The following is a 25,925-nucleotide window of genomic DNA, read 5'->3' on the forward strand; positions in this document are numbered from 1 at the left end:
CCTTTTTTAAATAAATAAAATTGTTGCGTAAATCGTTAAGTAACGTTAATCAAATATTCAACTGTATGTTCAACTCAAGTTAATATGATATGTATTTCCTTTGTTTACCTAAATATTGTGTATTAAAATGGAATTTAGAGAAATTATACACGGCAAGTTAGTTCTACTTAGAAAAGCTACTTGGTCAAATGAAAAGTTGGTCTCATAAACTAGTTTCATCAGCTTTTTGTAATTTAAACATGACTATACATTTAATTGGCGATTAATAGTTGAAAGGGGTATAAATAAATACAACGATCCATCTTAAAATCTTTAATTAACATAATGCAATTTATACAAATTAAGAATTATTATTGTAACATGTTGCAGTTAGAAAATGCTAATATTTTATTGAGGTATGCAAACTTGCATCAAGGTTTTTCTTTAAGTTCACTGATTTCAATTAAGTCATACATCGACACTGTTATGGAGACGATTCCTTATACGAATTAAAAAAAATAGCAAGCTCGCCAATTAGCTAATCGCATGGTGGCATGGCTTAAATTCTGTGCAGAAATTTTCCTATTAGTGGTTAATTTCCGCTTAGAAAAGTCAGAAAAGTCCCGTTCATACTTTCGAGACGTCGTGGCTGGACCGATATAAAATAAATACAACGAAATGTTCACAATGAACCCACAATTCCAATTTTATTAAAAACGGCAAAGTTAAGAGGAAATCCCCGTTTAGGTAAAAAACCGTATGACAAATGGTGGGTAGTTGCAAAAAAAATAGCGCGCTTCACCGCTCCTCCAGAACGATGGTTTCTTGTGGATATAGTTTGAGTGCCTTTAGTGTACTGCTCTGAGATTCCGCGGTCAGCTGAATGATAAATTGTACATTAATTAAATTTACATTATAATACGCTCCGTTTTAAATCAGCGAAAATAACCACGTGTTTTGTCATGACTGACGTTCCAACAACTAACACAGACAGCTCTCGTTTATACCGACAACGAATTCTGTTTGATTAGTTGTAACACTAAAATTATTCTATTTACACACGGAATAATTGTTATCTAGTTGCCCACAACAGTGTGGGGACTAGCGACTGATGAATCTTGTCTCAACCTATTTGTCACGATCAATGTTTTTTTTTAAATATCTGTCACTGTTTTAAGTGGAATCGCGCTTTAGTCTGGTATTTTTTTTGTTTTGTAAATACATATTAACATTAAAAAAGCCCTTCTGGCATTTATTTATTTACATCTGTAAACAAGAGTCTAAGATATTATTTCTATTCGATAGTCACATAATGCTCATAACATCAATGCGACCTACCTGCACTTTTGTAATTAAAATTGTACATATTGTTAGAAACATATATTTTAATTTTATAGCTTATTTTCAAATAATTTCATATGCACATAACTAACCTACTCTAAATTTTCTCGCTAAAAATGTAATTCTTTGAGAAATAAAGTATCTTTTAAACCGATATTAAAAATGTTACCTGCCTATACAATCAAAACAAGGATTCGCCGGAACGTCTGCTGTGCTAATCAATATGTACCAAAAGACCGACAACGCAGACCTGGTGTCCATGGGCGGCGGTAAACACTTAACTTTAGGTGACCCGCGTGCTCGTCTGCCTCTAGACCCATAAAAAGCAAACTCGACCAGGTGCGACAGCTAACAAATATAGAATAAACTTACGTCTCTTCTAGGCCAGCTAGAAATAACTTTGTAGTTCTCTTGTGGGTAACCTTTCGACGCTAAGAAGTCTAACAGCCCCTGAAAAGCGGAACATATTTTTATAAATAACCAAAGATCTTTTAAACTATGGAGCCGAAGAATTAAATACAAAATGACTCACGGCCAGCGTGTCCTGCGCCCTAAACCGCCTCTCTAAGCACTCATGGTGGGGCGGGGGTAGGCGCACCCTTATGCGCGTGACGTCACCGGCGTCTGCCTCCGGCTCGGGGGGCACCCGAGCCTCTGCGCCGAGTCTTTGCGCCTCCTTGTGCGCTTCCTGCATTTGGCGCTCGGACTCTGCCCGCTCTATCTCTTGATTCCGTTCAAGCTCTAGTTGCTTCTTTATTTCCTCTTTTGCTCTGTTCAATTATTCAAGTAGTAATTTCAAATCAAAATGTCAAAAAAATATAGTATGAAAGCAATTTGTATGCACATGACTTTTTAAATCGTTAGAGTAAAATTCCTTATTTTATTTTATATTTTTATAAGTCACGTGACACGAAAACGGTCAATGTAGTCGTATCGACGATGACGCTGCATGCCATAATCTCCGTCTGTCAAATCTTAATATTATCTAGGATTTCAATTTCGTTTGAGACGGTAGTTATGTAACCTATCATTAGTTAATTTACATATATATTTTAGTTAAAAATTAGAAGCGTAAACGATATGAACCCTTTAGTTTTTGCCACACTCATATATATTTTAACATTCTCGTTTCCGATAATGTCCCATTACACTTAGGTCTACGAACTTATTTATAAGTCATGTTTGTTTATTGGCAACCCCACTACCCCTAATGTTATCTAAGTTATAAGCTCATGTTTTAAACAATTAAAGCCAGCTGTTAACCGGCCCTTAACTTAATTCGGTTCTTGATTGAAATATAATATACAATATACAGTATATTTTGGATGTGTAATTAAGAATAATAATTATCATGTTTCTTTACTATCTCGGCCTCTATCATTGTCTAGCGAAAGTCTGTTATATTTCTGACCATGTCCTTCTTCATTGTCTATCCAACTGGTTGTTGTCCCATTTTAATAATTATGTTTTCATTACCTGCCTAAATTCATAATCTAATTAATTGTTTAAGCAATAGATGGCGTTGTACATGTGAAGAAACTCGATGGCATAACGACATCTTAGAATTATATAGTATTTAGGGTTTGATGAGTTTTTTTTAAAGTGTACCTCTGGTATACTAATAAATAGTTTAAAAGTGTAATTGGTGGTGTGTCATTCCGTGATAAGTTGTTTTGTTCATTAGTTCATTACCCTTGGAAAAGTTTTAAGCTTATTATATTAATTATTATTAAAACTTATTATAACATTTTTATTTAACTTTGTACTATTTTTTATATAAAATAAATACCTATCAGCATCAAGACTCATCTGGTATGCCTCGTCCTGTTCCCACTTGACACGTTGCCTCGCGAGTCTCTCCCTCTCGACCTTCGCGTCTTCTTCCCTTTGAACCGCGAATCTTTCCACCGCCTCCATTAAACCTCCCACCAACTCCGACACCCCCACATTACCTACAAACCGAAATATGCTTAATTAACTTTAAAATATTAAAACAATAGCTTTGTTAGTGTTTGGCTGTCGCAAAATCTTAGTGGCGGTGGGCAGGCCACAAAACGCACATGGACAATAAACGAGAACTCCTTGAATGGAGACCTCGGCAGGACAAAAGCCCGCGCGGCCGATGTCGACTAGGTGAACTGACGACATTGTCAAGGAGGCTACTTCAGTGGATACAGAGAGGCCAGTGCAGGGCGTACTGGACGAAAATGGAGGAGGCCTATGTCCACTAATGGACCAAATACAGAAGCGGATGATATATAGTTATTATTATAAATAGAAAACTAATACACAAATAATATATTAAAAGGTTTATTAGTGGTTAACGCAGGCACCAAGAGGTCATAAGTTTGATTTCTGCAAAAAAATAGGATCAAATTCTATTTCATTCATTCATATTGTATTATTAAAAAATCTTACCATTGATAACGGAGTAGATCTCTGTATTGGAGCGCAGGCGCATGATAATAAGCAGCGCGGGCAACCGGTCAATGGGAATCCTTCGAATCGTCCTACTCGCCACGAGGTCTAAGGCATTTGTCACTGACGTTAGTAATCTGAAAAATAATATTATGAAAAGGTTATTTTTGAAGCTTGGTCAGGTTAAAAAAACCATCTCGTGGTATAATTCTAATGCGACCCCAAGATATCCCAACAGTGACGTGTTTGGTGGGAGGGGCTTTGTGGGTGGCTGAGACCACATTCTTGTCAATAAAAAAAGAGTACTTCGAAATAAATCGGCGAGTCGTATACTTTAAAAAATTGGAGGTATTCTAATTCAAATTATTGAAAACTTAAAGGAGGGAAACACGAATGAAAGAACCTGCCTCGCCATCGACACGACTTTTAAAAGAGTTAGAGTAAGATTACTTAATTATTTTTTTCTAAAAATCCATAAAAATATGTCACGTGACACAAAACGGTCAATATCGAATCGAATCAACAATGTCATGCTTTTTTATGTTGTCTTCGACTGTCAATTCCTAATATTATTTAGTACTTCGATTCCGTTCGAAACGTTTTTATCTTTCTCTGTGTAATAGGAGGCAAACGGATGAGCCTCCTCACCAGATGTTTAATGATACCGCCGCTCATGGACACTCACATTGCCAGAATGATTGCAAGTGTTTTTGATCGAAATATAATATATATTTAAGGGAATATTGTAAATAATATTACCGATGTAGCCGGGGCGTATCTCGCGAGACCTTCAACACAAATGAGTTTTAATAAAAATGGATAAGGAAAATCGTACTACAGCTGGTTGGCTTCATATTTCCGTTTCGTGCCACCCATAAAAGCCGTCTGTGCCTGAGATTTTTGGTAAAATACTTTAAAAAAGTTCTCGACTTGTTTTATTAATTTGCGGTAAAATGACACAACTACTGCTTATATAGAAGCTAGCAAATTCTCGTGTTATCCATCTATTTAAAAAAAATATGTTTCATAAAAAATAACGATTTCTCATGTAATCGATAGTAATGGTCATATATTTTTAAGCCAAACGTAAAACAATATGATAGTTTAGAATTAAATGTTTTATGTACAGGGGATAAAGGGGTAATGTAGACAATTTCGGGGTCTTCTCAGTGTTTGGTGAGGTCAAATCTCTCAAGGTACGACCTCCATTGTTCAAAGTAAGAGTATACTCTCCTCCCTCAAAGGCCCTTAATATGGGTGTTCATGAGCTGCTATGACTGCCCTGTTTAAGCAAAGCGTGGGACAGCACGTTTTTGCCGAAAAAAAATCACAAAAGGTTCAAAATACTTACAAATTCATGTTATCCGGGTAAGTGAGGTCCCAGCCGTACACTATGAAGTTAGCCGCAAGTGTCTGCAACACCGTTTCACAGCCGAGAAGTTGGGCACAAAACACATTCGATAGGACCGAATGCTCATGATGAAGATACAATGCGAGGAGCTTCCTCTGAAAAAACATCTAGTTAATTCGTGGGTCTTCGTTTTTCTTTATAGGTAAACTTTTAAACAGGTATTAAAAGGTCGGCAAAGCAGTTGCGAGCTCATTGGCAATGTGAGTGTCCATGGGCGACGGTATTTCTTAACATCAGATGAGCCTCCTGCCCATTTTCTCGCTGTAACATAAAACCATGAAGATTCATTCATTTAAGAAGTGCCACATTCCTCACGTTTTCTTCAATTGAGCATGGACTCTATCGTTCAAAATAATATTTTTTTATCAAGCGACGTGCGCTATCTTGAAAAAAAGTTTTCTATAAATATCCTAGACTCTTGTGGTACGGGACCTTTTTATACACATATTTTGTCCATATGTATATATTAATATATATTGCTATTCCTATATAGGCGAGTGGGGGCCACGCTCGTTGCAATGAGTGACGCATTTCACAGAAATCTTCCAGTTGAGATATGAAGCTTCTTAGAATTTCGGGTAAATGCTCTGTATACCTTTACATCGACTTGTTTCTCCAGATCGCACTTGAAGTCTCCAAATACAGGACGTTCTACAATGATATGCATGACTGCCTGACTTGTACATGACGGAACTGACTTCAAGCCTCATGTCCCGTTAACATCTGCATCATTTGTGGGCTAGGTCTTTTTTTGTGTAATAATTTTGCAGTCATCTATAAGATAACTTATAAAGAATTTTGTTTTTGAAGCGATATGAACTTCTTGCTTGAATAGAATTACCTCTTTGGCTGGGGTGAGACATGACTCCTTGATAGCATCCTGCAGTGTCCCTTCGAAGAAGTTAGGTGAATTGGGTCCATAACGAGCTCGGAACCTTTGCGCGAACTCTATACAGCCTAGCGCTTCATCTTGGACACGCTCGGACACTAGAAAGATGAATTATGAAACAAATATGTTTTATAACTAGTAGATTGGTTCTGCGTTATAGGAAACGCGTTGTAGCAGTGTTCTCGCATAACGGGCTTGTATGACGCCATATAACGCGTTATGTACAAATGATTCACGGTTATCTTTTCTCATTTATTTCAAGGGGATTTAAATCGTATATCAAGAAAAAACTAATATGAACGTAATAAGTGCGTACAAATCGTTTTAAAGGTCACAGTACAGAAATTTTCATAATACGAGACTGAAATCACGTAATATGAAAATGCGTTATAATTCGTAAAACCGTGTTTACTGTACTTAATGTATCATATGCCACAATAACATGATTGATTGAAATTGCTGTCTTTCGCCATAGTACATTGATTAGGTTAATAATTTATAACAACGCTAACGATATTTTGTGTTAGAGATTTCTATACGAGTTTCCGAAAGAGAATAGGTTACAACGTATTTTTACTTTAGCAGATAATTCCAACTTTCATTTGATTAGTGTCCTTTCATTTAACGCAGAAACTTGTAAAACCTCTCTCTGCTCTCGCATTATAAATTATCAAATTCACTACATCTAGCGTATCGATTGAATTTTATTTTTATGTCACTCATCTGATGTTATGTGATGCCAGCCTTTCAAGAATTTGGTACGCTCTTCTATTAAACGACCCTGAGTTGAATTGGTTCGGAAATGCTTCAGTGGGCAGCTGGTTCCACAAAGTGCTGGTTGACGGCTAAAACTGTCTTAAGCAACGCTCAGTTGTGGAACGACGGATGTTTAGGCAATACGGATGGCATTTTGTATATTCCACATCGACGTCCGATGATAAAACTCAGCTGCAGGTATGAATTCAAACAACACCTAGTGATTGGTAAATACCAATACAAAAATGTTTAATGTAACGGTTTCTGTGTACAAAATATTGAAAGAAATATAAAGTTCGATTTATATATTACTTTAAGTAGTATCTAAAATAAAACATTATATCTCGGGGTACACGCTAAGTAACAAAACTAAAATATCACAAAACTGGTCCACCAAAAATCAAATACAAACTTCCAATGGAGGTCTTCCCAAGGAGATATTAACTATAAATATTCTAAAGGCAACGCAATTCATTGACTTATCCGTGAGCTGTAGTCGCCTTTTGTACAAACCCACTGGCTTGGTTGACACATTTTATATAATTAAACACGTCTATATCAGCGATATCTCCAGTGAACATAAGACGCGAACATCTGTTTTCTACGGGCTTTTTGAAGATCACAAAATAAACAAAATTATATACCGAACATTTTCAATTCATTGCTGCTTGCGTACTAGGACTCATTGGTAGGGGGGAACGTATACGCAAGGGGACCAAAATATTTTTGGTCTGCAGCTTACCTTTTGCCTTAATGTATGCTTTTATTAATTTTAATGCTCTGGTCTTTGACTTTCGTGGAATGTTCGTACGTGTTTTTATATAATTTATACGCTTTCGTTTTAATATGTGTTTGATCGTGCTGGGTCCTTGATCGGTCTGTTTGTCTCCGTCGCCTTTATTCTCTTGTTCGGTTACGTTTTGATTTTCATCAGGATTAAGATCATGGCAGCTCATTTGTGATGTTTTCGATTATAAAAATATCAATAAAATGCGTAGTAAAACCAATTGACAACGTCAAATCTTATTCTGTCATGAATGGATTCGGCCGCTGTTTGAAAAAATAACTTTTTTACCGTAGGAGCAGAAGATTTGAAAGTTTTACGAATCTGATTTTATAATTTTTTAAAATACATTTCTATTTGTAATAACAATTTAACTTGCATAATGCCTATGTATGGAATAAAAGGTATAGCGGGAAGGATTCGAAAATGGTGGCGAGGATGAGAGACTCCGTCAGAGGTCGTGAACTAATGTCAAACATAATGACTTGGACTTAATGTAATCCTAATTATGTAGTAGCTATTTCAATAGAGGCTACTTTTTTAATACGTACGTATCTATTCGAAGTAAAATAACTTGTAATTTTTATTTTATGTAATAGAAGGCAAATGGGCAGGAAGCTCATCTGATGTTAATTGATAACGCCGCCCATATATGCTCACATTGCCAGAAGGCTCACACGTGCATTGCCGGCTTTTAAAGAATTGGTATGCTATTTTCTTGAAGGGTCCTAATGAAATACTTCAGTGGGCGGCTGGTTAAACATGGTGGTGGTGGGCGGAAAACCGGACTTAAAAAACGCTCAGAAGTGGAACGACGGACGTCGAGGTGACACGAAAGCTATTAGGTCCTTACATATGTAATTGGCGTTTTGTATGGGAGGAACAAAAAGTCGAATATTTTTAAATATAACATATTTAATTAATCAAAGTATGAACCATTGTTTTCTATGCACTTTTGCCATCTCATAGGTAGTTCATTGATCCCATTACTAAAAAAACCAGTCGGACGGGAATCAATAAAATCTGTGAAGGCGATTTGGACTGCGCCATCAGAGTTAAATTTTTTCCCTTGCCAGAAGTTGTCCAAATTTCGAAAAAAATTGTAATCTGTTGGAGAAAGGTCCGGGGAGTACGGAGGAGGTGTTAGACATTCCAATTGAAGCTCTTCTAATTTGGTAGTCGTCTGTTGTTCAGTGTGTGGTCTAGCGTTGTCGTGAAGTAGCAGTGGCGTGGAGCGAGCCTAGGTTGTTTAGCCGCTAGCTTTTCCATCATGGTTTGCAATTGCTGACAATAGACATCAGCCGTAATAGTCTGGCCAGATTTGAGAAAACTGCAATGAACAATACTGGCACTAGTCCACCAAATGCTTACAAGTAACTTTTTTGGGGTTAATTTTCGCTTGGGGCAGGATTTGGCTGGCTGGACAGGATCCAACCATTGCGCTAAGCATTTCCAATTATCGTAAAGAATCCATTTTTCATCACAGGTAATGATTCAGTTTAAAATACCTTCATTATTGTGCCGGTTCAGTAATGTAACGCAGCAGTCGACGCGCGTTTGCAGGTTTGCTTCAGTCAATTCGTGAGGTTGGGTACCTCAAGCTTTTTAATCTTCCCAATTTGCTTCAAGTGAATTAAAACAGTTTTATCACTAACACCGCAGCCTGCAGCTAACTCAGACATGGTTTGCGATGGATCCGCTTTCACAATAGCATTCAATACTTCATTATCAACTTGGGTCTCAGGCCGTCCACGGGGCTTGTTCTGCAGGTCGAAATTTCCAGAACGAAAACGTTGGAACCAAAAACGAACTGTGTTTTCTTTTGCAACGTGACCGCCATACACATCATTTACCCTTCGAGTCGTTTCCGCAGCACTAGTGCCACGGCGGAACTCGTACTCGTAAATAATGCAATACTTTAAGTTTTCCATTTTGTTAAATGAGTGACGCAAACAGAAGAAAAAAACAAATGAATGACGGGCATCGAAGCACAAATACATGAGTAAATAGCTGCACAAATTTGAATTTGAAATTCCTAACCAAAGAGGAGGTATTTGAGGTCAAAGTGGCCAGTACGACAAAACGCCAATTTCATATGTAAGGACCTAATATTTTGTAATTTGCCTATATATATTAGGTACTATGGATTGTAAAATTAAAAAATTACTGAATTGCGAATTATTTTTATGCTAGCTCTGGATATTACTAAAGCGTAAAAGAAATATTACGTATTTTTATCGAATTTTAAGCAAATATTTAAGTATAAAAATTTAATTTATCGAATTTTTAGCAAATACCTTCACAATTATATCCATAAAATGATGAATGAAAAAACATTTTATAATTTTCGTATTTTGTGGGAATGTCTTAGAGATCTATTAACGCCGTGTTTGCTAAAAATCGCCACAATATGTTCATTAATGAAAAAGCTGGCTATGTCGAGCAAAAAACGGCACAGCCTCCGTACAATTCTTGAAGCTGTTAGGACAATTTTCGACCCCGATTGCCAAGTAATAAGTTTTGTAATATTGATATGGTCACTATAAGATGTTGTTTAACCTAACATCTCATTACGTGAAACAGGAGGTTCTCTAAGTAGTTTGGTATTATGTGTTTATCACAAACATATAAAAAAATAATCCAATTTAAACCTATATTATCAGCAAGTATCACGATTTATTTTGATAGCTTATTGAGAGGGAAATATCTCAAGAACTATGGGTAATAAAATTGAAATCTTACTCAAAGGCTGGAGTCGGTCGGAAGGAACATCGACGAACATGTCATCTTCGGCAGGGAATGAATCGGCATCTTCGACCTCTTCCACGGAACTGTTTTCACTGTCCGAACTATCTACAATTATCTGTAATTTTTCATACAATACGTAAAACATATATTTCACAACACACAAGACTTATCAGAATTTGAAAATATAGTGTAAACTCTATATAACGGACACAGAAGGGATCGTGCATTTTATGGCCTTATAGAGCGTTGTCGTTAAATGGAGAGTAGAAAAACGTATACATATTCCATGACTCTTACTTATTAGTCATGGCTAACAACAGTCTACACGTGCAAGCAATCGCAATCTGTAAACATAAGAACGAATTTCTAATAAAGTTCGTATGCATGATGCCGACAGTCGAGTTTATTGCGGGCTAGGATAATAAAGCGACAAAAGAACGTACACAGCTGCGCAGTTTTAAACTCATTTTAGCAACTTAAAAAGTACTTTATTACTCAATTGTTGTCGTTATTGAGAGTTGCTGTAATGCTATGTAGAGAGTATCATTGTAAGGACAAGCTAAACAGACCAAAGCCAATTGATTTCGTCGGAGTTCGTCGTTTAATCGAGGAATGTTACATGGAAACTCCATGTATCGTACATATTTATGTTCCACAAATCCCATTTCATTTTTATTATCGTGAATAGTTAAAAACATTGTGTCATCAAAAATGGTTTTACGGCTCCTGGGTTTGGGGTCTTTGCGATTATGTTTTAATTAATAACTTTTTAGGTCTTAGAGTTATTAACAACGCACAATTACGACCTCTGATCTTCAGAAACGAGACGAACAAAATAAATAAATAAAAATAGAAACGTGGAAGATTTTGAACCATTTTAAGTAAAAAATACATGTGTCAGGCTCCCAGGCTCTTCGATAACAAAGATTATCTACAGAAGATTTTTTTAAAACTTATGATTAAGATTGATAACAAATTCTTCTCCTAATTTTTAACAGCATAAGCGTACCACGCCTGACTGCATGATTGAGTGTCGATGCATGTGAGTGAATGAGTGTGGGGGTGTAAAGTGTTACATGTTAGGTCTCAGGAGCGAGCATCTCCAAGCCAGTCTTTTAACCGTTTTTGAATTGTGTACGGTGTGTCTCCCTTAAGCAACCTATTTACTTCATTGTAGATGTATTGTGTTTATGCCGTGTCTCTAAATCCAATACATTTTTGACGCACGTCATTAAAAAAACAAAGACTTACCCTCTTATATTCTCTCTGTTTGGGAGCTCCACGAACTGTTAGTTCATGTTGAGGTAGATTTAACCCCACCATCGCTAGCACTGTGTCGTCCAAGCCCGTTACATTTGGCCACCCTGTCCATACCTATTAATATATTAATTATACTAAATCTGAATATTATTTTATTATATATAGAACTAGCGGACCAGACAGAGGTTGTCCTTTACAAACGTCTTAAATAAAAAACTTTTTTTGTATTATAAGGGCAAACGGGCAGGAGGCTCATCTGATATTATACCGCCGACCAGAGTGCAAAAATTGAACTCGCAAGTCCGTTGCCGGCCGATAATATATAATCTAATTATATATTATCTAAACCATTCTCAAATTCACTTGATTACGTAAAACATCATCAAAACCGGTCCAGCAGTTTAGGAGTGTAAAAACAAACACACGGAGAAATAGATACCAAGAATGTGAAATTGATAAATATAATAATTATATATGTAATAAAAAAAATATGAGTCATAAAATTTGTAAGTACCTTTGATGTACGCATCATTAAACGACAATGATCTACTCTCAAAGTATAGTTACTTGTGAAGGTAGAAGGTTGAATAGATAGTTTTTGTTTCTTAGTACCACGGCATTTATGGCTTACCAGTAGTGCTTCTTTTACAATGGTAACACAATTATAACTAAATATATAGTACAAGTATTTAAATTATGTCACATACTTGGTACGATTATATTAAGTCAAAACATTATTTTATATAAGACGAAGTAGGAAACTGCAGAAAATTAATTATTAATTAAAACAACAAGGAAATGCTGCCAGCCTTAAAGGTACTGTCATGGAAAACTAACTTTATAAATTTGTTTTAATAAATGATTATTCATATATATGTTTTAATTTATGTAAGTTAAGAAAATTGGAAACTTTATATATGTGTGTCGGGAATTAAAAGAAAACTGTTATTTTTATTGTCTTAAAAAAATGCAAGTATTTTACCAATTTCGAACTAAATGAGCCAATATTGCCTAATACTTTTTTTAATATCGGGCTTATTAGCTAGGTGTAATGATATATAGATAGAGAACATTACAGTGTACAGAAAATTAATCACAAAATTTATGGGATACTTGTATATACAAAATAATGTTTTGACTAAATATCACCATACCTAAATACCAACATAAGTATGTGTCATATAAACTGACATAAAATTTGTCAGTCTTATTAGAATGGTATATGGAATAATCTACAATAACCATGTTATAGTGACATCCACTGTCTACAGTCTAGATAATAAACATTGAGTACAAACCTGATATCTAACGGGTATATCTGTCAGCGAGAAGAGATCGTTTTTAACCTCTTGCACAGTTTTAGTTCCTGGGTATTTGAGCGTGTAATCTCTATCTTCATGTTTAACATGTAGAACATATGTAGTTGTCAGTCTTTCTGCTACCCTAGTACACATATTTAAAATAAAAATCATACAGGCTACCATTTTTAGAATAATACAACAAATGCATTTGCTAGTAAAATATATGTAGGTTTATTATTAAGTCATATTTCTTTAAAAGGCAAGTCTAATCTATTAAAATGTTTTAATAATAAGGTCAATGTTTACTTTAGAATATAAATTTGTATTTTGCATTAACAGTACTGTCTTGTACAAGTAATGTACAAGACAGTACTGTTAATGGTTAAGAGGCCAGCTGTCAATCTTGATTATTCCTTGTGAGTAATGCAGTAAATATGCTTATAAAAACTTTCAAAATACTCACTCTTCATCAGCCATCAATCCATCTGCAGCTTTTAGCCGAAGAACAGCATTTCTAGCTAGACCTAAACTTGAAAGCAGTGCTGTGGATGTAGCCTTTGACCCACCCAGGCCAGATATCTGTTGCTGACACACTGGTATACCAAATACCATTTCTAAACGATTTTTTAAATCACCTGGTGGATACACAAGGTAATTTTAATTTCATTTAAATTCTGAATAACAGATTAAAGATTAGCTCTAAAAATATATTAACAAATGCTTTGCACAATATATACATATATTATAAAGCTTGAAAGAGTGTTATATACTTCATGTAGGAAATAACTAACCATATTTTTACACACACAAATAATACACATTAATTTTTTTTTATATTAAAAAAATCATATAAGGAGCAATAATTTGAATAATACAATAAATTCGCATTTCCATTGACATGTATAAATTAAAACAAATTTCTAGAGCACTAAAATCCTATCAGTACCTTGAATAAGTCATGGTTTTATATATATAGTGAAAATTGTGTCCAATTTTAACTAGATGTACCCACAAAAAATCTCTTTTGTTTTTCTAAAAAATAAATATAGTCAAGTGTTATCTAAGTAAGAGATATTTTTTAGAATGAAATACTTACTGACAGTTGCTGAACCGGACATAATAATTTCTTTTATCTTATTATTACAGTTAACTTGAAGTTCTACTAAATCAGAGGAGCTGTTTCTTAATGAAGAAGTTGAAGCCTGATTATTATCTTGTCGATCTAAAAATATAATAAAAAAATCTTTCGCATTTAAAGTAACACAAGTACAACTTTTTATTGACTGTGCGATTAGTTTGTTCAATAACTTTCAGAATATTATCTTTATAATCAAATTTTATTTAATGAATTCTAAGAGTAATCTGGCAAAATATTTCATACCTACCTTTAAAAATTATCAAATCTTTAATATTAAATATACAATTTATTAGCCTTTGTCAAATAAATTGTTTTTTTTTTAAAAAGTATTAAAATAATAATAGTTACCAGGTGGGTGGTTTTTTGGAGTTATCACAGATATGTCATCATCAATCATTTCTTCATCTTGTGCATTATTTGTTTGAGTTGTGGAGTTACCATCTTGAGGCAACACTCTGTTTATTGCAGACTAAAAAACATTTCACAATGTATATAGTTTTAAATTTGTTTTTTACACTAGACAAAGGATATATAAGTTTTAAATACATACCAGTAAATCCCAATTGCTTTCTTCTAAGTGAAATAATGCTTCGTCGACGTCTTCAACATTAGTAATGGTCTGCAAGTTCAAATACGTACCATTTAATGTAAAAATTAAATGCAATAATGGAATTCATATGAATTAATGCGTAAATAAAACAACACAAAGCCTCAATGTCATTGTTAGACTACTCTCGAAAACTAACAATTTTGTTTAGAATTTTATGCGATGTACAACGAAAGGAACGTTGTTGAATTAATAATTTATTTGTCACAAATACTACACACACAAATTATAAAAGCTAAGATATGTTAAAAGTCACTGTTTTTGTTCATCACATAACCTGTATATCTAGAATGAAATCTTCATAAACTTACTATAGTTAAATTTAAATTATATCTTATTTACTCACCTGAAAGTTAGCAAGAATTTCTTCTCTATTTTCAGCCATCGCGATTAATTTCCACTCGAAATTTCCGATAACTATGACATTTACATTTACAGACAAGTCACTCTTCCCAAACTAACTATTAGTGCTGCCGTTTGTTAAATTCAATGTTACCCAAATAGTATTTAATTATAAGTACAAAGCTATGTTTGAAATAAATCGTACATAATTCTGACAACCATCACTACCCTATGTTATGTTATCATGTTTAAAACAAGGAATTAAAATATAATAATATGGAGTCGAATTTTAAACTACTAACTATTTTAAACGACTAGTATGAAAAAAATAGAGTTTGCTGTAACATTCACTTCCCTGAGATCGGTCACAAATCTTACAACGGCAACACTGTTAAGCGTCAATATTATTTTATGTACACTCAGCGTGTTGCCATATAACTAAAATCTTAACACATAGATTTCTAGAATCTATAGGTATTAAGGGAATGTGTAAAATAGGATTTAGTAAAAATTTTCAATAAACTGTTAAATTTGATTTTTATTTGAAAATATATATGTGCTGGAAAAAAATCTCTTAACAGTCTATGGAAGTCAAGCAAGTATGACATTGGCGTCTCCTGTCCGCTGTCATTTGTAGATTTTATGATTCAGAAGGCCCAACCAACAACAAAAAAATCCATGAATTCAAATAGTTGAGGCGCGGTAGTTTAACTTGTGGTTCACTGCGTACGCGCACGTACCAAGTTAATTTCTAATAACATGACGGCAGTTATTGGACATAATATAAATAATATTTGTGCGTAGTAATAAATTATAAATTCAGTATAAAATTTGCAAGGCATACATCAAAAGGTTGGTAATTAAAGGTAGACTTCAATTTAATTCAAACATAATTTTCTAACGACAACTTAAATATTTTTTTCTGATTAAAAGTAAGTAACTACAAGGTTATAAAATAAATATCAATATATTTGTGTTAAAAAGCGTATATTATAAATCTAAATTAACATACTATAAACAAAAATAATGATTAGTAATATAAAATTATTTTGGTATCTACCATAATTTTTTTTTACGTTCGATATACCTATATTTGTAATTTCCAGGAGATATGGCTTCTCGGGCCATTCGCGCCCTCACCCTTTTGTCCTTACTGGTAGTAACGATAAATGCGCTAACATTAAATGAAGGTAAGCTGATTATTATTTTTTGCCTGCCACGTGCCTATTATATTAAATTAAAAACAAAACTTTGAAAATAGAATTGATTGGCGCCAAGTAACCATTAGAAGTTGTGAAACACGAAGAAAAACGAACGCAACTTTGAGTTGTCCTATTTGTAGAGTCATTAGTAGTGGCGGGAAACTAAATAATAAAAATATTGTGGATTACAATATGAAATAAAAATAACGAAAAGATTGTCGTCTGTTATAAAATAGGTACGCTGTTCTATGACTTCTATGTTGTTTTACTGTCTATTACTAATTAGTATGGAATAGATTTTTATAAAGTCCATATAAACTACTAACATGAATAAGTTTAATTAATTCGTTCGTTAATAAGTTATATTTAAATAAAAAAGCCTCTATAAATGTATTAATATATAAAATATAATTGCGTATAATTTTATTAGGTTTAGACTTCTAATTTGAAACAACATATCGGTTTTTTGTATAGCATGGCTAATTAAATGGCGAGTTTATGAAAATTTATGTATGTATGTTTAAGTATATTGACATCATTAGGTAACTAAGGTGTTATTAAATGGAATACAATAAATTAATAATAATAAGTATGGAGATATAAGAGGTATTAGATTTATAAGTTACGGACTTATAAATTTTCAACTCTTTAAATTGCGTCGCAAAGATTGATTTTGTATGGTCCATTTATGTGCCGCTGGAGTCAGTGGGTCATGGCATGGACCATATAAAGCGCTTGCTCAATAATATCGTACAAAATATTTAATACGACCTGATGTCCATCTTTCATAAATTGGATTTTATGTAATTTCGGTTAATGGACGATAATTTTATACATAAATATTTCATATTTATATGAATTAAATTGAATTATGATCACAACATTATTATTATTTTGTATAATACAAAGGAGTTCGGTATTTTTTTTCAATAAATTAACATATACTCGTTTATTCAATTCGCTGGGATCAGGCGGAACGTGACAGACATACGAATAAAGTCAAAGACTACTGGACCGAATAGAAAATGATTTCCCTTGTAGATTTACATTATTCTAAAGTAGGCTTTATTTATTTACGATCAAATTTTCAAATCTTTCCATGCTATAATTATCATCATCAGCCTCTTTATTTGGTCTATTTCTGGAAGTAGGCGTTCTTCATTTTCCTCCAGTACGCCTTCACTGGCCTCTCTGTATACACTAGGTAAAAATATAATAGGATAATATGACACTGCTGCAATCATAAAGGAGCTCCGGTATTCCCTAAACTGTAACCACATGTTATTGTGGTATTCTGATACGAGTTAATAATAGTTTTAATTGCTTGTTTATGAATTATATATTAATTTTACCTCATTTATTACGCTCTAAACATTTGGTTTTGCGTTAAATGAAACATGAGCGATAGGAAATAATTACATTTATTATGAATGTATATAGAAATGATTTGCCATCCCCACTTGCAACTACCATCCTCGGCCAGGGATATACTGTTACAGACATCTTAAACTTCACAGTTTCCTTTTTAAGGTTCGATGCCCTCTGCACACCTTCCAAATTCAACCGTGACAGCGTACGGTTTTAGTACTCACCTGGTACCATATAACCCTACCAAAGGCAGTGAACAAACTTTAATTTAAAGATATAAACTTGCGCTCCGACCGGGAATCGAACTCGATGCCTCTTACCTAACGGACACCTACAAAGACCGCTAGGCTATGAGGTCTTTGAATATAATAATAAATTTGAAAGAGCTTTACCATTTGGTAATGTTTTTAGGTATAATAGATGTTTGGTCATATTTATAAAATATTTTATCAATAAATTACACGATTTCGCCTTTGTGACGTTTTATATTCTCTACCTTTTTCATCACATCGTATACACAATTTGACTTTAGAGTAGAACATCATAATGACTGAATTTAAAAAGGGGGACAAGCTGCAGATGTATGACAGCATCGGTCTTTCATTTAAGCTGGATATAACGATGTCTCTAGAGTGGGCTAAGAAATGCTCCACAAAAGTGCATTCCTCAATAAACAGTCTGCACTATCCATATAGATGGGAAACTATAACGCATTTATTTTATCTGCAAAGGATGAAACTAATAAATACAGTTATCCCAATATAACGCTATAAAGAGATTTCTCAAGTTAAATTTCTGTAGTGTTAAATTAATAATGCCAAGTCCATAATTAGTTTTACATTTGCACGTGCTTCTATTGTGATGTTCTTAGTTTTAGAATTGTTAAAAAGAACTGTTTTACGAGAATACTTGTACTACGCGATTCCTATAACGCGGTCCGTACGCTTTCATAGAATACATACAGTTATTATTATAGTTAAACAGAGCTATGTACGCTATTTCAAAGTGTTTTGAAGTTTCTTCACTGCTTTATACATTTACTCTGTGTGGAAATAAACTCGACTTCGGCAGCCTTGCAAATTTAGCCTTTTCTCTCGAACTTTCTTGTTATATTCAAGTCTTTCCATGGCTTTTATTTTCTTTGCGTCAGCAAAGAAACAAAGGATTTAATAAATTCATTTTCGTTTTAATGACGTACTTACTCATTTAACTTTTTCTCTATTTCGCCTTTGAGATTACGATTTTATTTTCAAAATTACGTAACGAGAACAATCATAATTATATTAAACGAATATAGAATTTGGATTAATATTTACCCATTACTACTTGAACGAAATCCCGCGAGTAATTCAATACAATTCAAAAATATCCATTTTGTTTCGACGTTGTAATTATATGTTTTAAAACATGGATGTAACATATCTTATTATTGTATATAAAAGTGATGGTCTTACGACATTCGCAGAACATGTTTGTACATACTGTAATCAATATTTAAATTAATAATTATTATTAAGCAGAAATGTTTTTATAGATAATTGGAAATGCAAAACCTACTAGTACTTCTGTTATAAATTTTTTTAACTACACATGCGTGTTTTTATATTAAATGTGTTAGAGTTGGTAATACCTTTGTTATCATGTTGTTTTCGTAAAAAAAGAATTTTAGCTATAATAATGATTTGTTTGCAAGAATAATACAAAAATGTTATGATGTTACTTTCTAATACATATTCTGCTACACATAATGGCGTGCAAATTTATTTTAAAAGGTCGAATTTTACATAGAAGTTTCATATTACATTATGAACATTATAGTCCATTCATATATTATGGTATTACGACATAATCTATATTATTACATTATCAAATTGATATTAATGATATACTAATATATCATTCACTCAAATAATGATTATTTGAATTATATTGTTTAAAAAAGTTTAAGTAATTTTTAAAGTAAAGTAATTATGGCAAATTTTTATAAACCCCTTTTTTCCTATACAATTTCAGATAAATTTGTGTCATAACCAATTTCCCATGAACAAATTTCAATTGCCCACGCAATTTCTGCTACTTCGGCAAATGGCCATTCCTGCTGATTTAAAAATATGTTTTTGTGAACGAATAAGGATATTTCTATAACTAACACCATACTCAGAAAGATGTTTACTGATCACGCAACTTAACTACACTAGGAAATATCTAAATCTCTATCTCGGTCGTTCAAATGCGCATTTGATGATGACATCATAATCTTGAATTATTAGTTTCCACCCACCCGCAGCCCAGAATTGACACCAAACGGAATTTATGCAAATATCTTGCAACGGAAATTGTTCTTAATTTATTGCATCTCTAGTTATATTTAGCAAGGGTTAGATCGGGATCGGCAATTGACTTCAAAACTTATTATGAAATGATTGCTCTTGACTTTGCGTTGTATTCGGTTTCGTTACTATGCCTAACGATTAATCGGTTTCGCAGAGACCTTGATGTTTGTAGTGCCTGGTGGTTTGATACCTTGTTGCCGAGCTTTCTGTAATTCTGTCTATTAATAGAGACCGTCAGAAATGTTATTACACGATAATTCACGTATTTTTCAGCGAATTGAAGAGTAGAAAATGATTCATCACTCTCAAAGTAATTTTAATGGTTTCGATAAAGATTCTGAAAACTGATGAAACTCATTGGTAAGATACCAGAATATAAGATAAGAATGAGTTTCATCCCTGGTCTGTCAACCTGTTTGAATACACCTCTCGACCAACGAACCTGTGTCACTTTGGTTGATATGGTGAAATATAATTTTAGGGGAGTAAAAGACATTTGTCAATTACCAAACCTTCCCCTTCTTTTGTTGGATTTTTGGATTTAACCCACAGATTTAGAGTCTTCGATACGCTAACTGTGAGTTCTGTATGACAAACCTACAGGTACAATGTAAATATATGATATACAGGAGTCCAAGTGTTGTCCAGTTGACTTTAGTACGCAAGGAAAATGCATTAGTCTTCTTGGGTTTCAAACTCAAACTAAAAATAACTTTATTCATATAGGTAAACAAGTATACTTTTGAATGTCAGAAAAGAAGTTAAATTAATTTTACACTTACATTTACTACCAGGGCGTTTGAGCGCTAAGGATTTAGAATCTCTTAACAATTTAGCATTGCTCACTAAAGTTTTTCCTAAACTCATAATATTATAATAAGTACATTAAATTTGAGGTACATACATGTTAAATTGAGATTAAACCAAGCGTAAGATATGTGAATAATTACTGACGTTTCTGCTCGAGATAATCGTATCCTTAAAAGACGGAAATCTCGCTTTGGAGGCAATTTTACGTAGGTCGCGAAAGATCCTTCAGATAACGTTGATTTACCGACTTTTTGATCTTCATACAACATTACATATTTTTGTCTATGTAATGTAACAAAAGCTGTTTATGTAGATATCTTTGTATGTGAAATTCTAATGGTTTCACTCTAAAAATTAGGATGTCTATTAAAATTTCTCTTCATATATTGTCAAGCTTAGTTTCCAGTTAAAAAAAATTCTTAGACTATAGAGACACATTGTTGTTCTCCCTTGTGCAAACTAACTTTCACATATTACAAGGAGTACAATCACATACTTATGGAAATATGTTATAGAAAGGATATACACGTGTGAAAATAACACGAGAACTTAGAACAACAGCACTAACCGGAAAACCTAACTCGGCACTCAGCAGAATAATAAGCTTTCTGTAATTATTATATTATATAATTTATGTTATAAACAGCTGAATTTATAGAAAGCTTTATATTCGATTAACAAATTAAACAGATATAGAAATCTAAGGCCCAGACCTCGGTAGGTTGTACCACCATTTTTTTTAATGTTCACACTGTACCATACCATTCTTTCGTATACGTCATTTTACGATATCGTGGCTTGTTAATATAAAAATATATTTATATGGTATATTAAATATTTAAATTATAGTTCGAACATAAAATACAAATTAAAAATCGTTCCCCATTTTAAAGATGATAGCACAAGTCTTCCGCAAATGTTATTGTCATTATGCGCCTATCATGTTTTTCTCATTACAATTTCGAATTCACAACATCGTAACAGATGGCAAAATAGGCTCATTGTAATACTTTATCCGGTTGGTGACAAGGCGCCAGATTCGTTTACAGTTTGCTATATAAGGTTTTGCCCACGAATTTATGGTAATGTTTAAATCCCACAGAGCGATGCTCGTAATCGTATTTGTTGAACATTTCCTTAAACCCTATATGTTTCGTTATTATCATTGCTTAATTCACATTTCTTGCCCCAGGGGACAAAGTAGTAAAAGCAAAATCTATTATTTTCAGGAAAAATAAAGGTAATTTATTTAAAAATATATATCAAAAGTACACTTATGAACGTCAAAAATGAAATTTACATTAAATGCTTCTAATTTTACATTTACTGCCAGTTCTCAAATGAAGGGCGTAGAATGGAAGAGAAGAACTGGCAATAAACTCTCCGCCACTCTTTTTATCAAATGAAGGCAGAAGAAATGTAAACCCAAGAAAGTTAAAAATGAGAAAACAATAAGACAGTCGTAATAGTGCTTTACGACTTTGTGCCCCGGGGCGAGCGATTTTATTATTTCTCAAACACATAAGTAAACCTAGCGTACATAAACACCAAGATACCAGGGGTGTACACTTACTAGTACCTGAAGGACTAGTAATTTAAACTCAACAGTTAAATCACAATAATAGATTAATAATACTAACCTATGCTTAAACTCAATTAAATCAATAATATAGTAGATAAGATAAGCTTACTTCTGATTTAAAGAACTATGAAACAAAGAGATCTTTTTGTATTTAAAAAAACCTAAATTAGGATTCTAAATCATTAAACGCTTATCTCCTGTAATTCCTTTATTTATAAAAGCAATAATAGCAACAAAACTGTTAAAGATAATTTTAAGTTTTTAGATTTTTATTATCGAAAATTGGTACGTGTATCTGTTGTTATATGAATTGTTTAATAATTAGGCAACTTATACGACACCTTTTTAATATGAAAACATGCCTAAATTTTATATGACCGCTGGTTGAAGGGTGTTAATCATGTAATGTAATTAATTCGCGTTTTACTGTTATATAAATAGAGAAAATAAAGGTTTTAACTTATATGTTTGAAGCCCTACTCAAATGAATTATATTGAATGGCAGGTAACGGTGTAGGGTAAAAAGTGCAGCTTATACGGTCTTCCTGTGATGCGAACCGGCTAATCGTCGATACAGCTACTAGTTGCCGATAAACGGTATAACTACTTTACTGATACATATAAGATACGGAATGTGGTCTTGTGTTTGCTATGGTATAATTTTGTTTGGCCTAGGACAAAGCAATCATATCAGCAATTCACGGATTACCAAGTCACAACAGGAGTATGAATGGTCTCCTTTCTAAAAGGCTACACCCACTAGCATGGGTGTCCATAGGCTAAATTAGCTTCTTTAAAGGCCACAAAGCATGCCCACAAAACAGCCTTTTATGGGCATGCTTTATCATCTAAAACGATGATTTTAATAATAAAAAACTTAGCGCTAATAATGACCGATTTAGAAAACAAAAACTGGATTAAAAATAGAAGCAAGAATTCCAAATCGGCAAAAATCTTTTATAATATAAAGTTAGTAATATAATTAAATTTTTAATATTACGCATAAGTCCATCGTTTTTACGAACAATAGCGCTGGTGTCTGCTGCCATTGTAATTATAAATTAATAACATCAAAATCATAAAGTCGTTTATTTAATTTGTCAATGTTGCTAGATCTACTAATTAACAGCCTTTTTTATAGTCTAGACTAATAATAACTTCAGTCATTTAAATACCATTTTATAGATCTTGCAACATTGACAAATCTAATAAAACACCTATTGGTTATTAAATTACAATGACACCAGCGCCATTGCTCCGACATATATCTTAATAATAGTGAGAGAAAAAGGCCAGCCACAATATTCATTTTAAATTTCTGTGTGCAAATAGACTTGTGATTTGTACACGTGTTGCAAAATGAAAGTAAAGGAAACATCTTTCCGCACAAAAACGACGACTTGCGGCGTGTGTCATCTGTGTTAAGAATAGCTTCTTGAAGCTGTGGTAGTTTAACTCTTAACCCGGTTAATTCAAAATTATCTTGAGTTTAACTCGAAGAATTCTCACTTATGTTAAAAATGAGTTCACATTCTCAAGTCCTTCTACGTTACGCTCTGCTTTATGGAAATTCCATCTCACAGCTCGTCCTTTAGGCAATTCGTTTAAGAGCTCCGCCAATATGTTCTCTTTTAAAAAGATTATACATAAACATTTCTTAACCATATCTTATCCTGCTCAATCGTGACTTCTGTCATTCATGTATTTTCTTATTCTTTTCTATCGCATTGTAATTCATAAACCGTGAGATTAGCTTTTAGTTTTCTTTGTTAATATTTTTTTTATTATTTTAGATTGTCTTTATTTTTTTTTGTTGATTTGGTTATGCACTTTCGTAATATTTCTTTTCTTTTTAATATTTCTCTACTTGGATTGACTGGAAAAGATCGCTTGTTAGCGGCCGACCGTTGCATTTCTAATCCTTTATATTATTTGTTTATTATAATTTAATAAAGTAAAGGTGCGTTTGATGAACCTAAATCCTTCCAGCAGAGCTACTACCGACAGTTTCACGACCTGACGGGCAATACGTAAATTTGAATATCTAACGAAATGGAAATATCCGCATTGGATATTAAACCAACTACGCTTTGAACGGCCCCTAGCAAAGTCTAATAATAACTAGATTTTAAAATCTATCTATGAGTTATTTAAGCGTTGTTCCATTTATAAATGTCTTAAACGTTTAGCAATAGCTTATCAACTACGTAAATAATATTTAATATCTTCCAGTTCATTGGGTTAAAGTACTGTTATCTGTAATTCACGAATTGTAATCACATCATGAACTATGACATGAACTGAATATTTCCTAGGAAATGCTTATCGACTTCTAATTACGTTTGTTTTCATGAATTATTATTTACCGTCTACAAAATATTGTAGTAAACTTCTCTAATCTTCTGTAACTCAACGTTTTTATGAACGCATAATAGATTTTAGTTCTATAATAACTTGGCCTGCTTTGTCTGGTAGGGGTCGTTTACGCCGACCCCCTTATTAAACAAAATATAATAAATAAGTGGCTCTACTACCTTTTTAAGGTCTGGGCCTTAGATTTCAGTATCTATTCAAGATCATTTGGCAAACTAATAGGTTAGGCAACCAGCCTCCCGTGCCTGACTCACGGCATCAACTTTTTGGGTCTAGGGCAAGCCGGTTTTCTCACGATGTTTTTCTTGACCGTTCGAGCGAATGTTAAATGCGCACATAGAAAGAAATTCCATTGGTGCATAGTCAGCGATCGAACCTACGACGTCAAGGATGAGAATGGCACGCTGAAGGCACTAGGCCAACACGGCTCTCCTCATATTACAAAAGTAAAAAACACTTTTTGTACATCTAATGACTCTAGACTCTAGCCTTAAACGGGGCTTAAACAGCATTTTTCAAATCTGATATGTACTAAATAACTGATTCTTAAGTACTAAATACTTTCGTAACTGAATTCCGTTATTGAACCAACTTCAGGCAATATATACCTATATATATATATATTATACATTTAATAACCTAAGTGTAATAAAATAACTGAAACTTACTAATGTCTCTAAACAACTATTTTGTAGGAATAAAATATTCAAGTAATTTCATTTCTATTAAATTTCCTAACTTACTATAAATTTGCTTAGATGCAACGAACGACGCCATAGCTGCAGCATCAGCAGGCGAAGATAGAGAAGTGGCAATTCTCCTTCAAGGACCTCACGATAGGACAGCGAGAAGAGAGGAACTGTTGCACGGCAAGACTACAGAAGAGAGCGCTTTCTCACTTTTCTATAACAGCAAGAGTAATAAAGGTATTGTAAACTGCTAAGTTATTTGAACTTGGTTAATATTTTACTATATTTTGACTCTCAGATTTGATTTGTTTATTGTCACACACACAAATGGTTATATAAAAATACTTGTTATTTTATTATCCATGTAAATAGATTTAAAAACTCTAATTTGGTGTACAAAAGAAATGTTAAAAAAAGGGATCGAAACACTACATACTTTAAAGATTTAAAATAAAACTAACTTAAACAGTTAACCCTAACTTCTAACATTAAGCTCAGTGTAAACTGGGTATTGTAGTAGACAATGTTTCTTATCTCAAACTTCCTTTTTTTATTTTTTTCATTGTTGGGAAATCAATTTACGGACCCCCGCGC

At 33.3% G+C, this 25,925-nt stretch overlaps 2 protein-coding genes across 3 annotated transcripts in view; one reads left to right on the forward strand and one right to left on the reverse strand.

The window, feature by feature from the left end:
• Positions 1 to 328: 328 nt before the first annotated feature.
• Positions 329 to 15,100, reverse strand: LOC123712791 (FAS-associated factor 1). Its single transcript, XM_045666059.1, has 15 exons — positions 14,979 to 15,100; positions 14,576 to 14,644; positions 14,374 to 14,494; positions 13,984 to 14,109; positions 13,351 to 13,522; positions 12,885 to 13,029; positions 11,578 to 11,700; positions 10,321 to 10,441; positions 5,991 to 6,136; positions 5,090 to 5,244; positions 3,739 to 3,875; positions 3,110 to 3,272; positions 1,853 to 2,090; positions 1,693 to 1,770; positions 329 to 858 (listed from the first exon to the last, which is right to left on the reverse strand). The coding sequence occupies exons 1-15, from the start codon at positions 15,015 to 15,017 to the stop codon at positions 778 to 780; spliced, it is 1,914 nt and encodes a 637-aa protein (XP_045522015.1). The 5' UTR covers positions 15,018 to 15,100; the 3' UTR covers positions 329 to 777.
• A 540-nt stretch (positions 15,101 to 15,640) lies between these two features.
• LOC123712796 (cartilage oligomeric matrix protein) overlaps positions 15,641 to 25,925 on the forward strand; it is a 28,364-nt gene continuing 18,079 nt past the window's right edge. The window contains exons 1-3 of one of the 2 annotated variants that reach the window (XM_045666065.1): positions 15,641 to 15,840; positions 16,081 to 16,164; positions 25,401 to 25,568. In XM_045666065.1, the coding sequence (XP_045522021.1) occupies positions 16,086 to 16,164; positions 25,401 to 25,568 (247 nt within the window). In that variant the 5' untranslated portion in view covers positions 15,641 to 15,840; positions 16,081 to 16,085. The remainder of the gene's footprint in view (positions 15,841 to 16,080; positions 16,165 to 25,400; positions 25,569 to 25,925) is intronic. The other variant, XM_045666064.1, reaches the window with a different exon arrangement.

Source organism: Pieris brassicae, chromosome 8 (assembly GCF_905147105.1).
Source record: "Pieris brassicae chromosome 8, ilPieBrab1.1, whole genome shotgun sequence".
NCBI lineage: Eukaryota > Metazoa > Arthropoda > Insecta > Lepidoptera > Pieridae > Pieris > Pieris brassicae.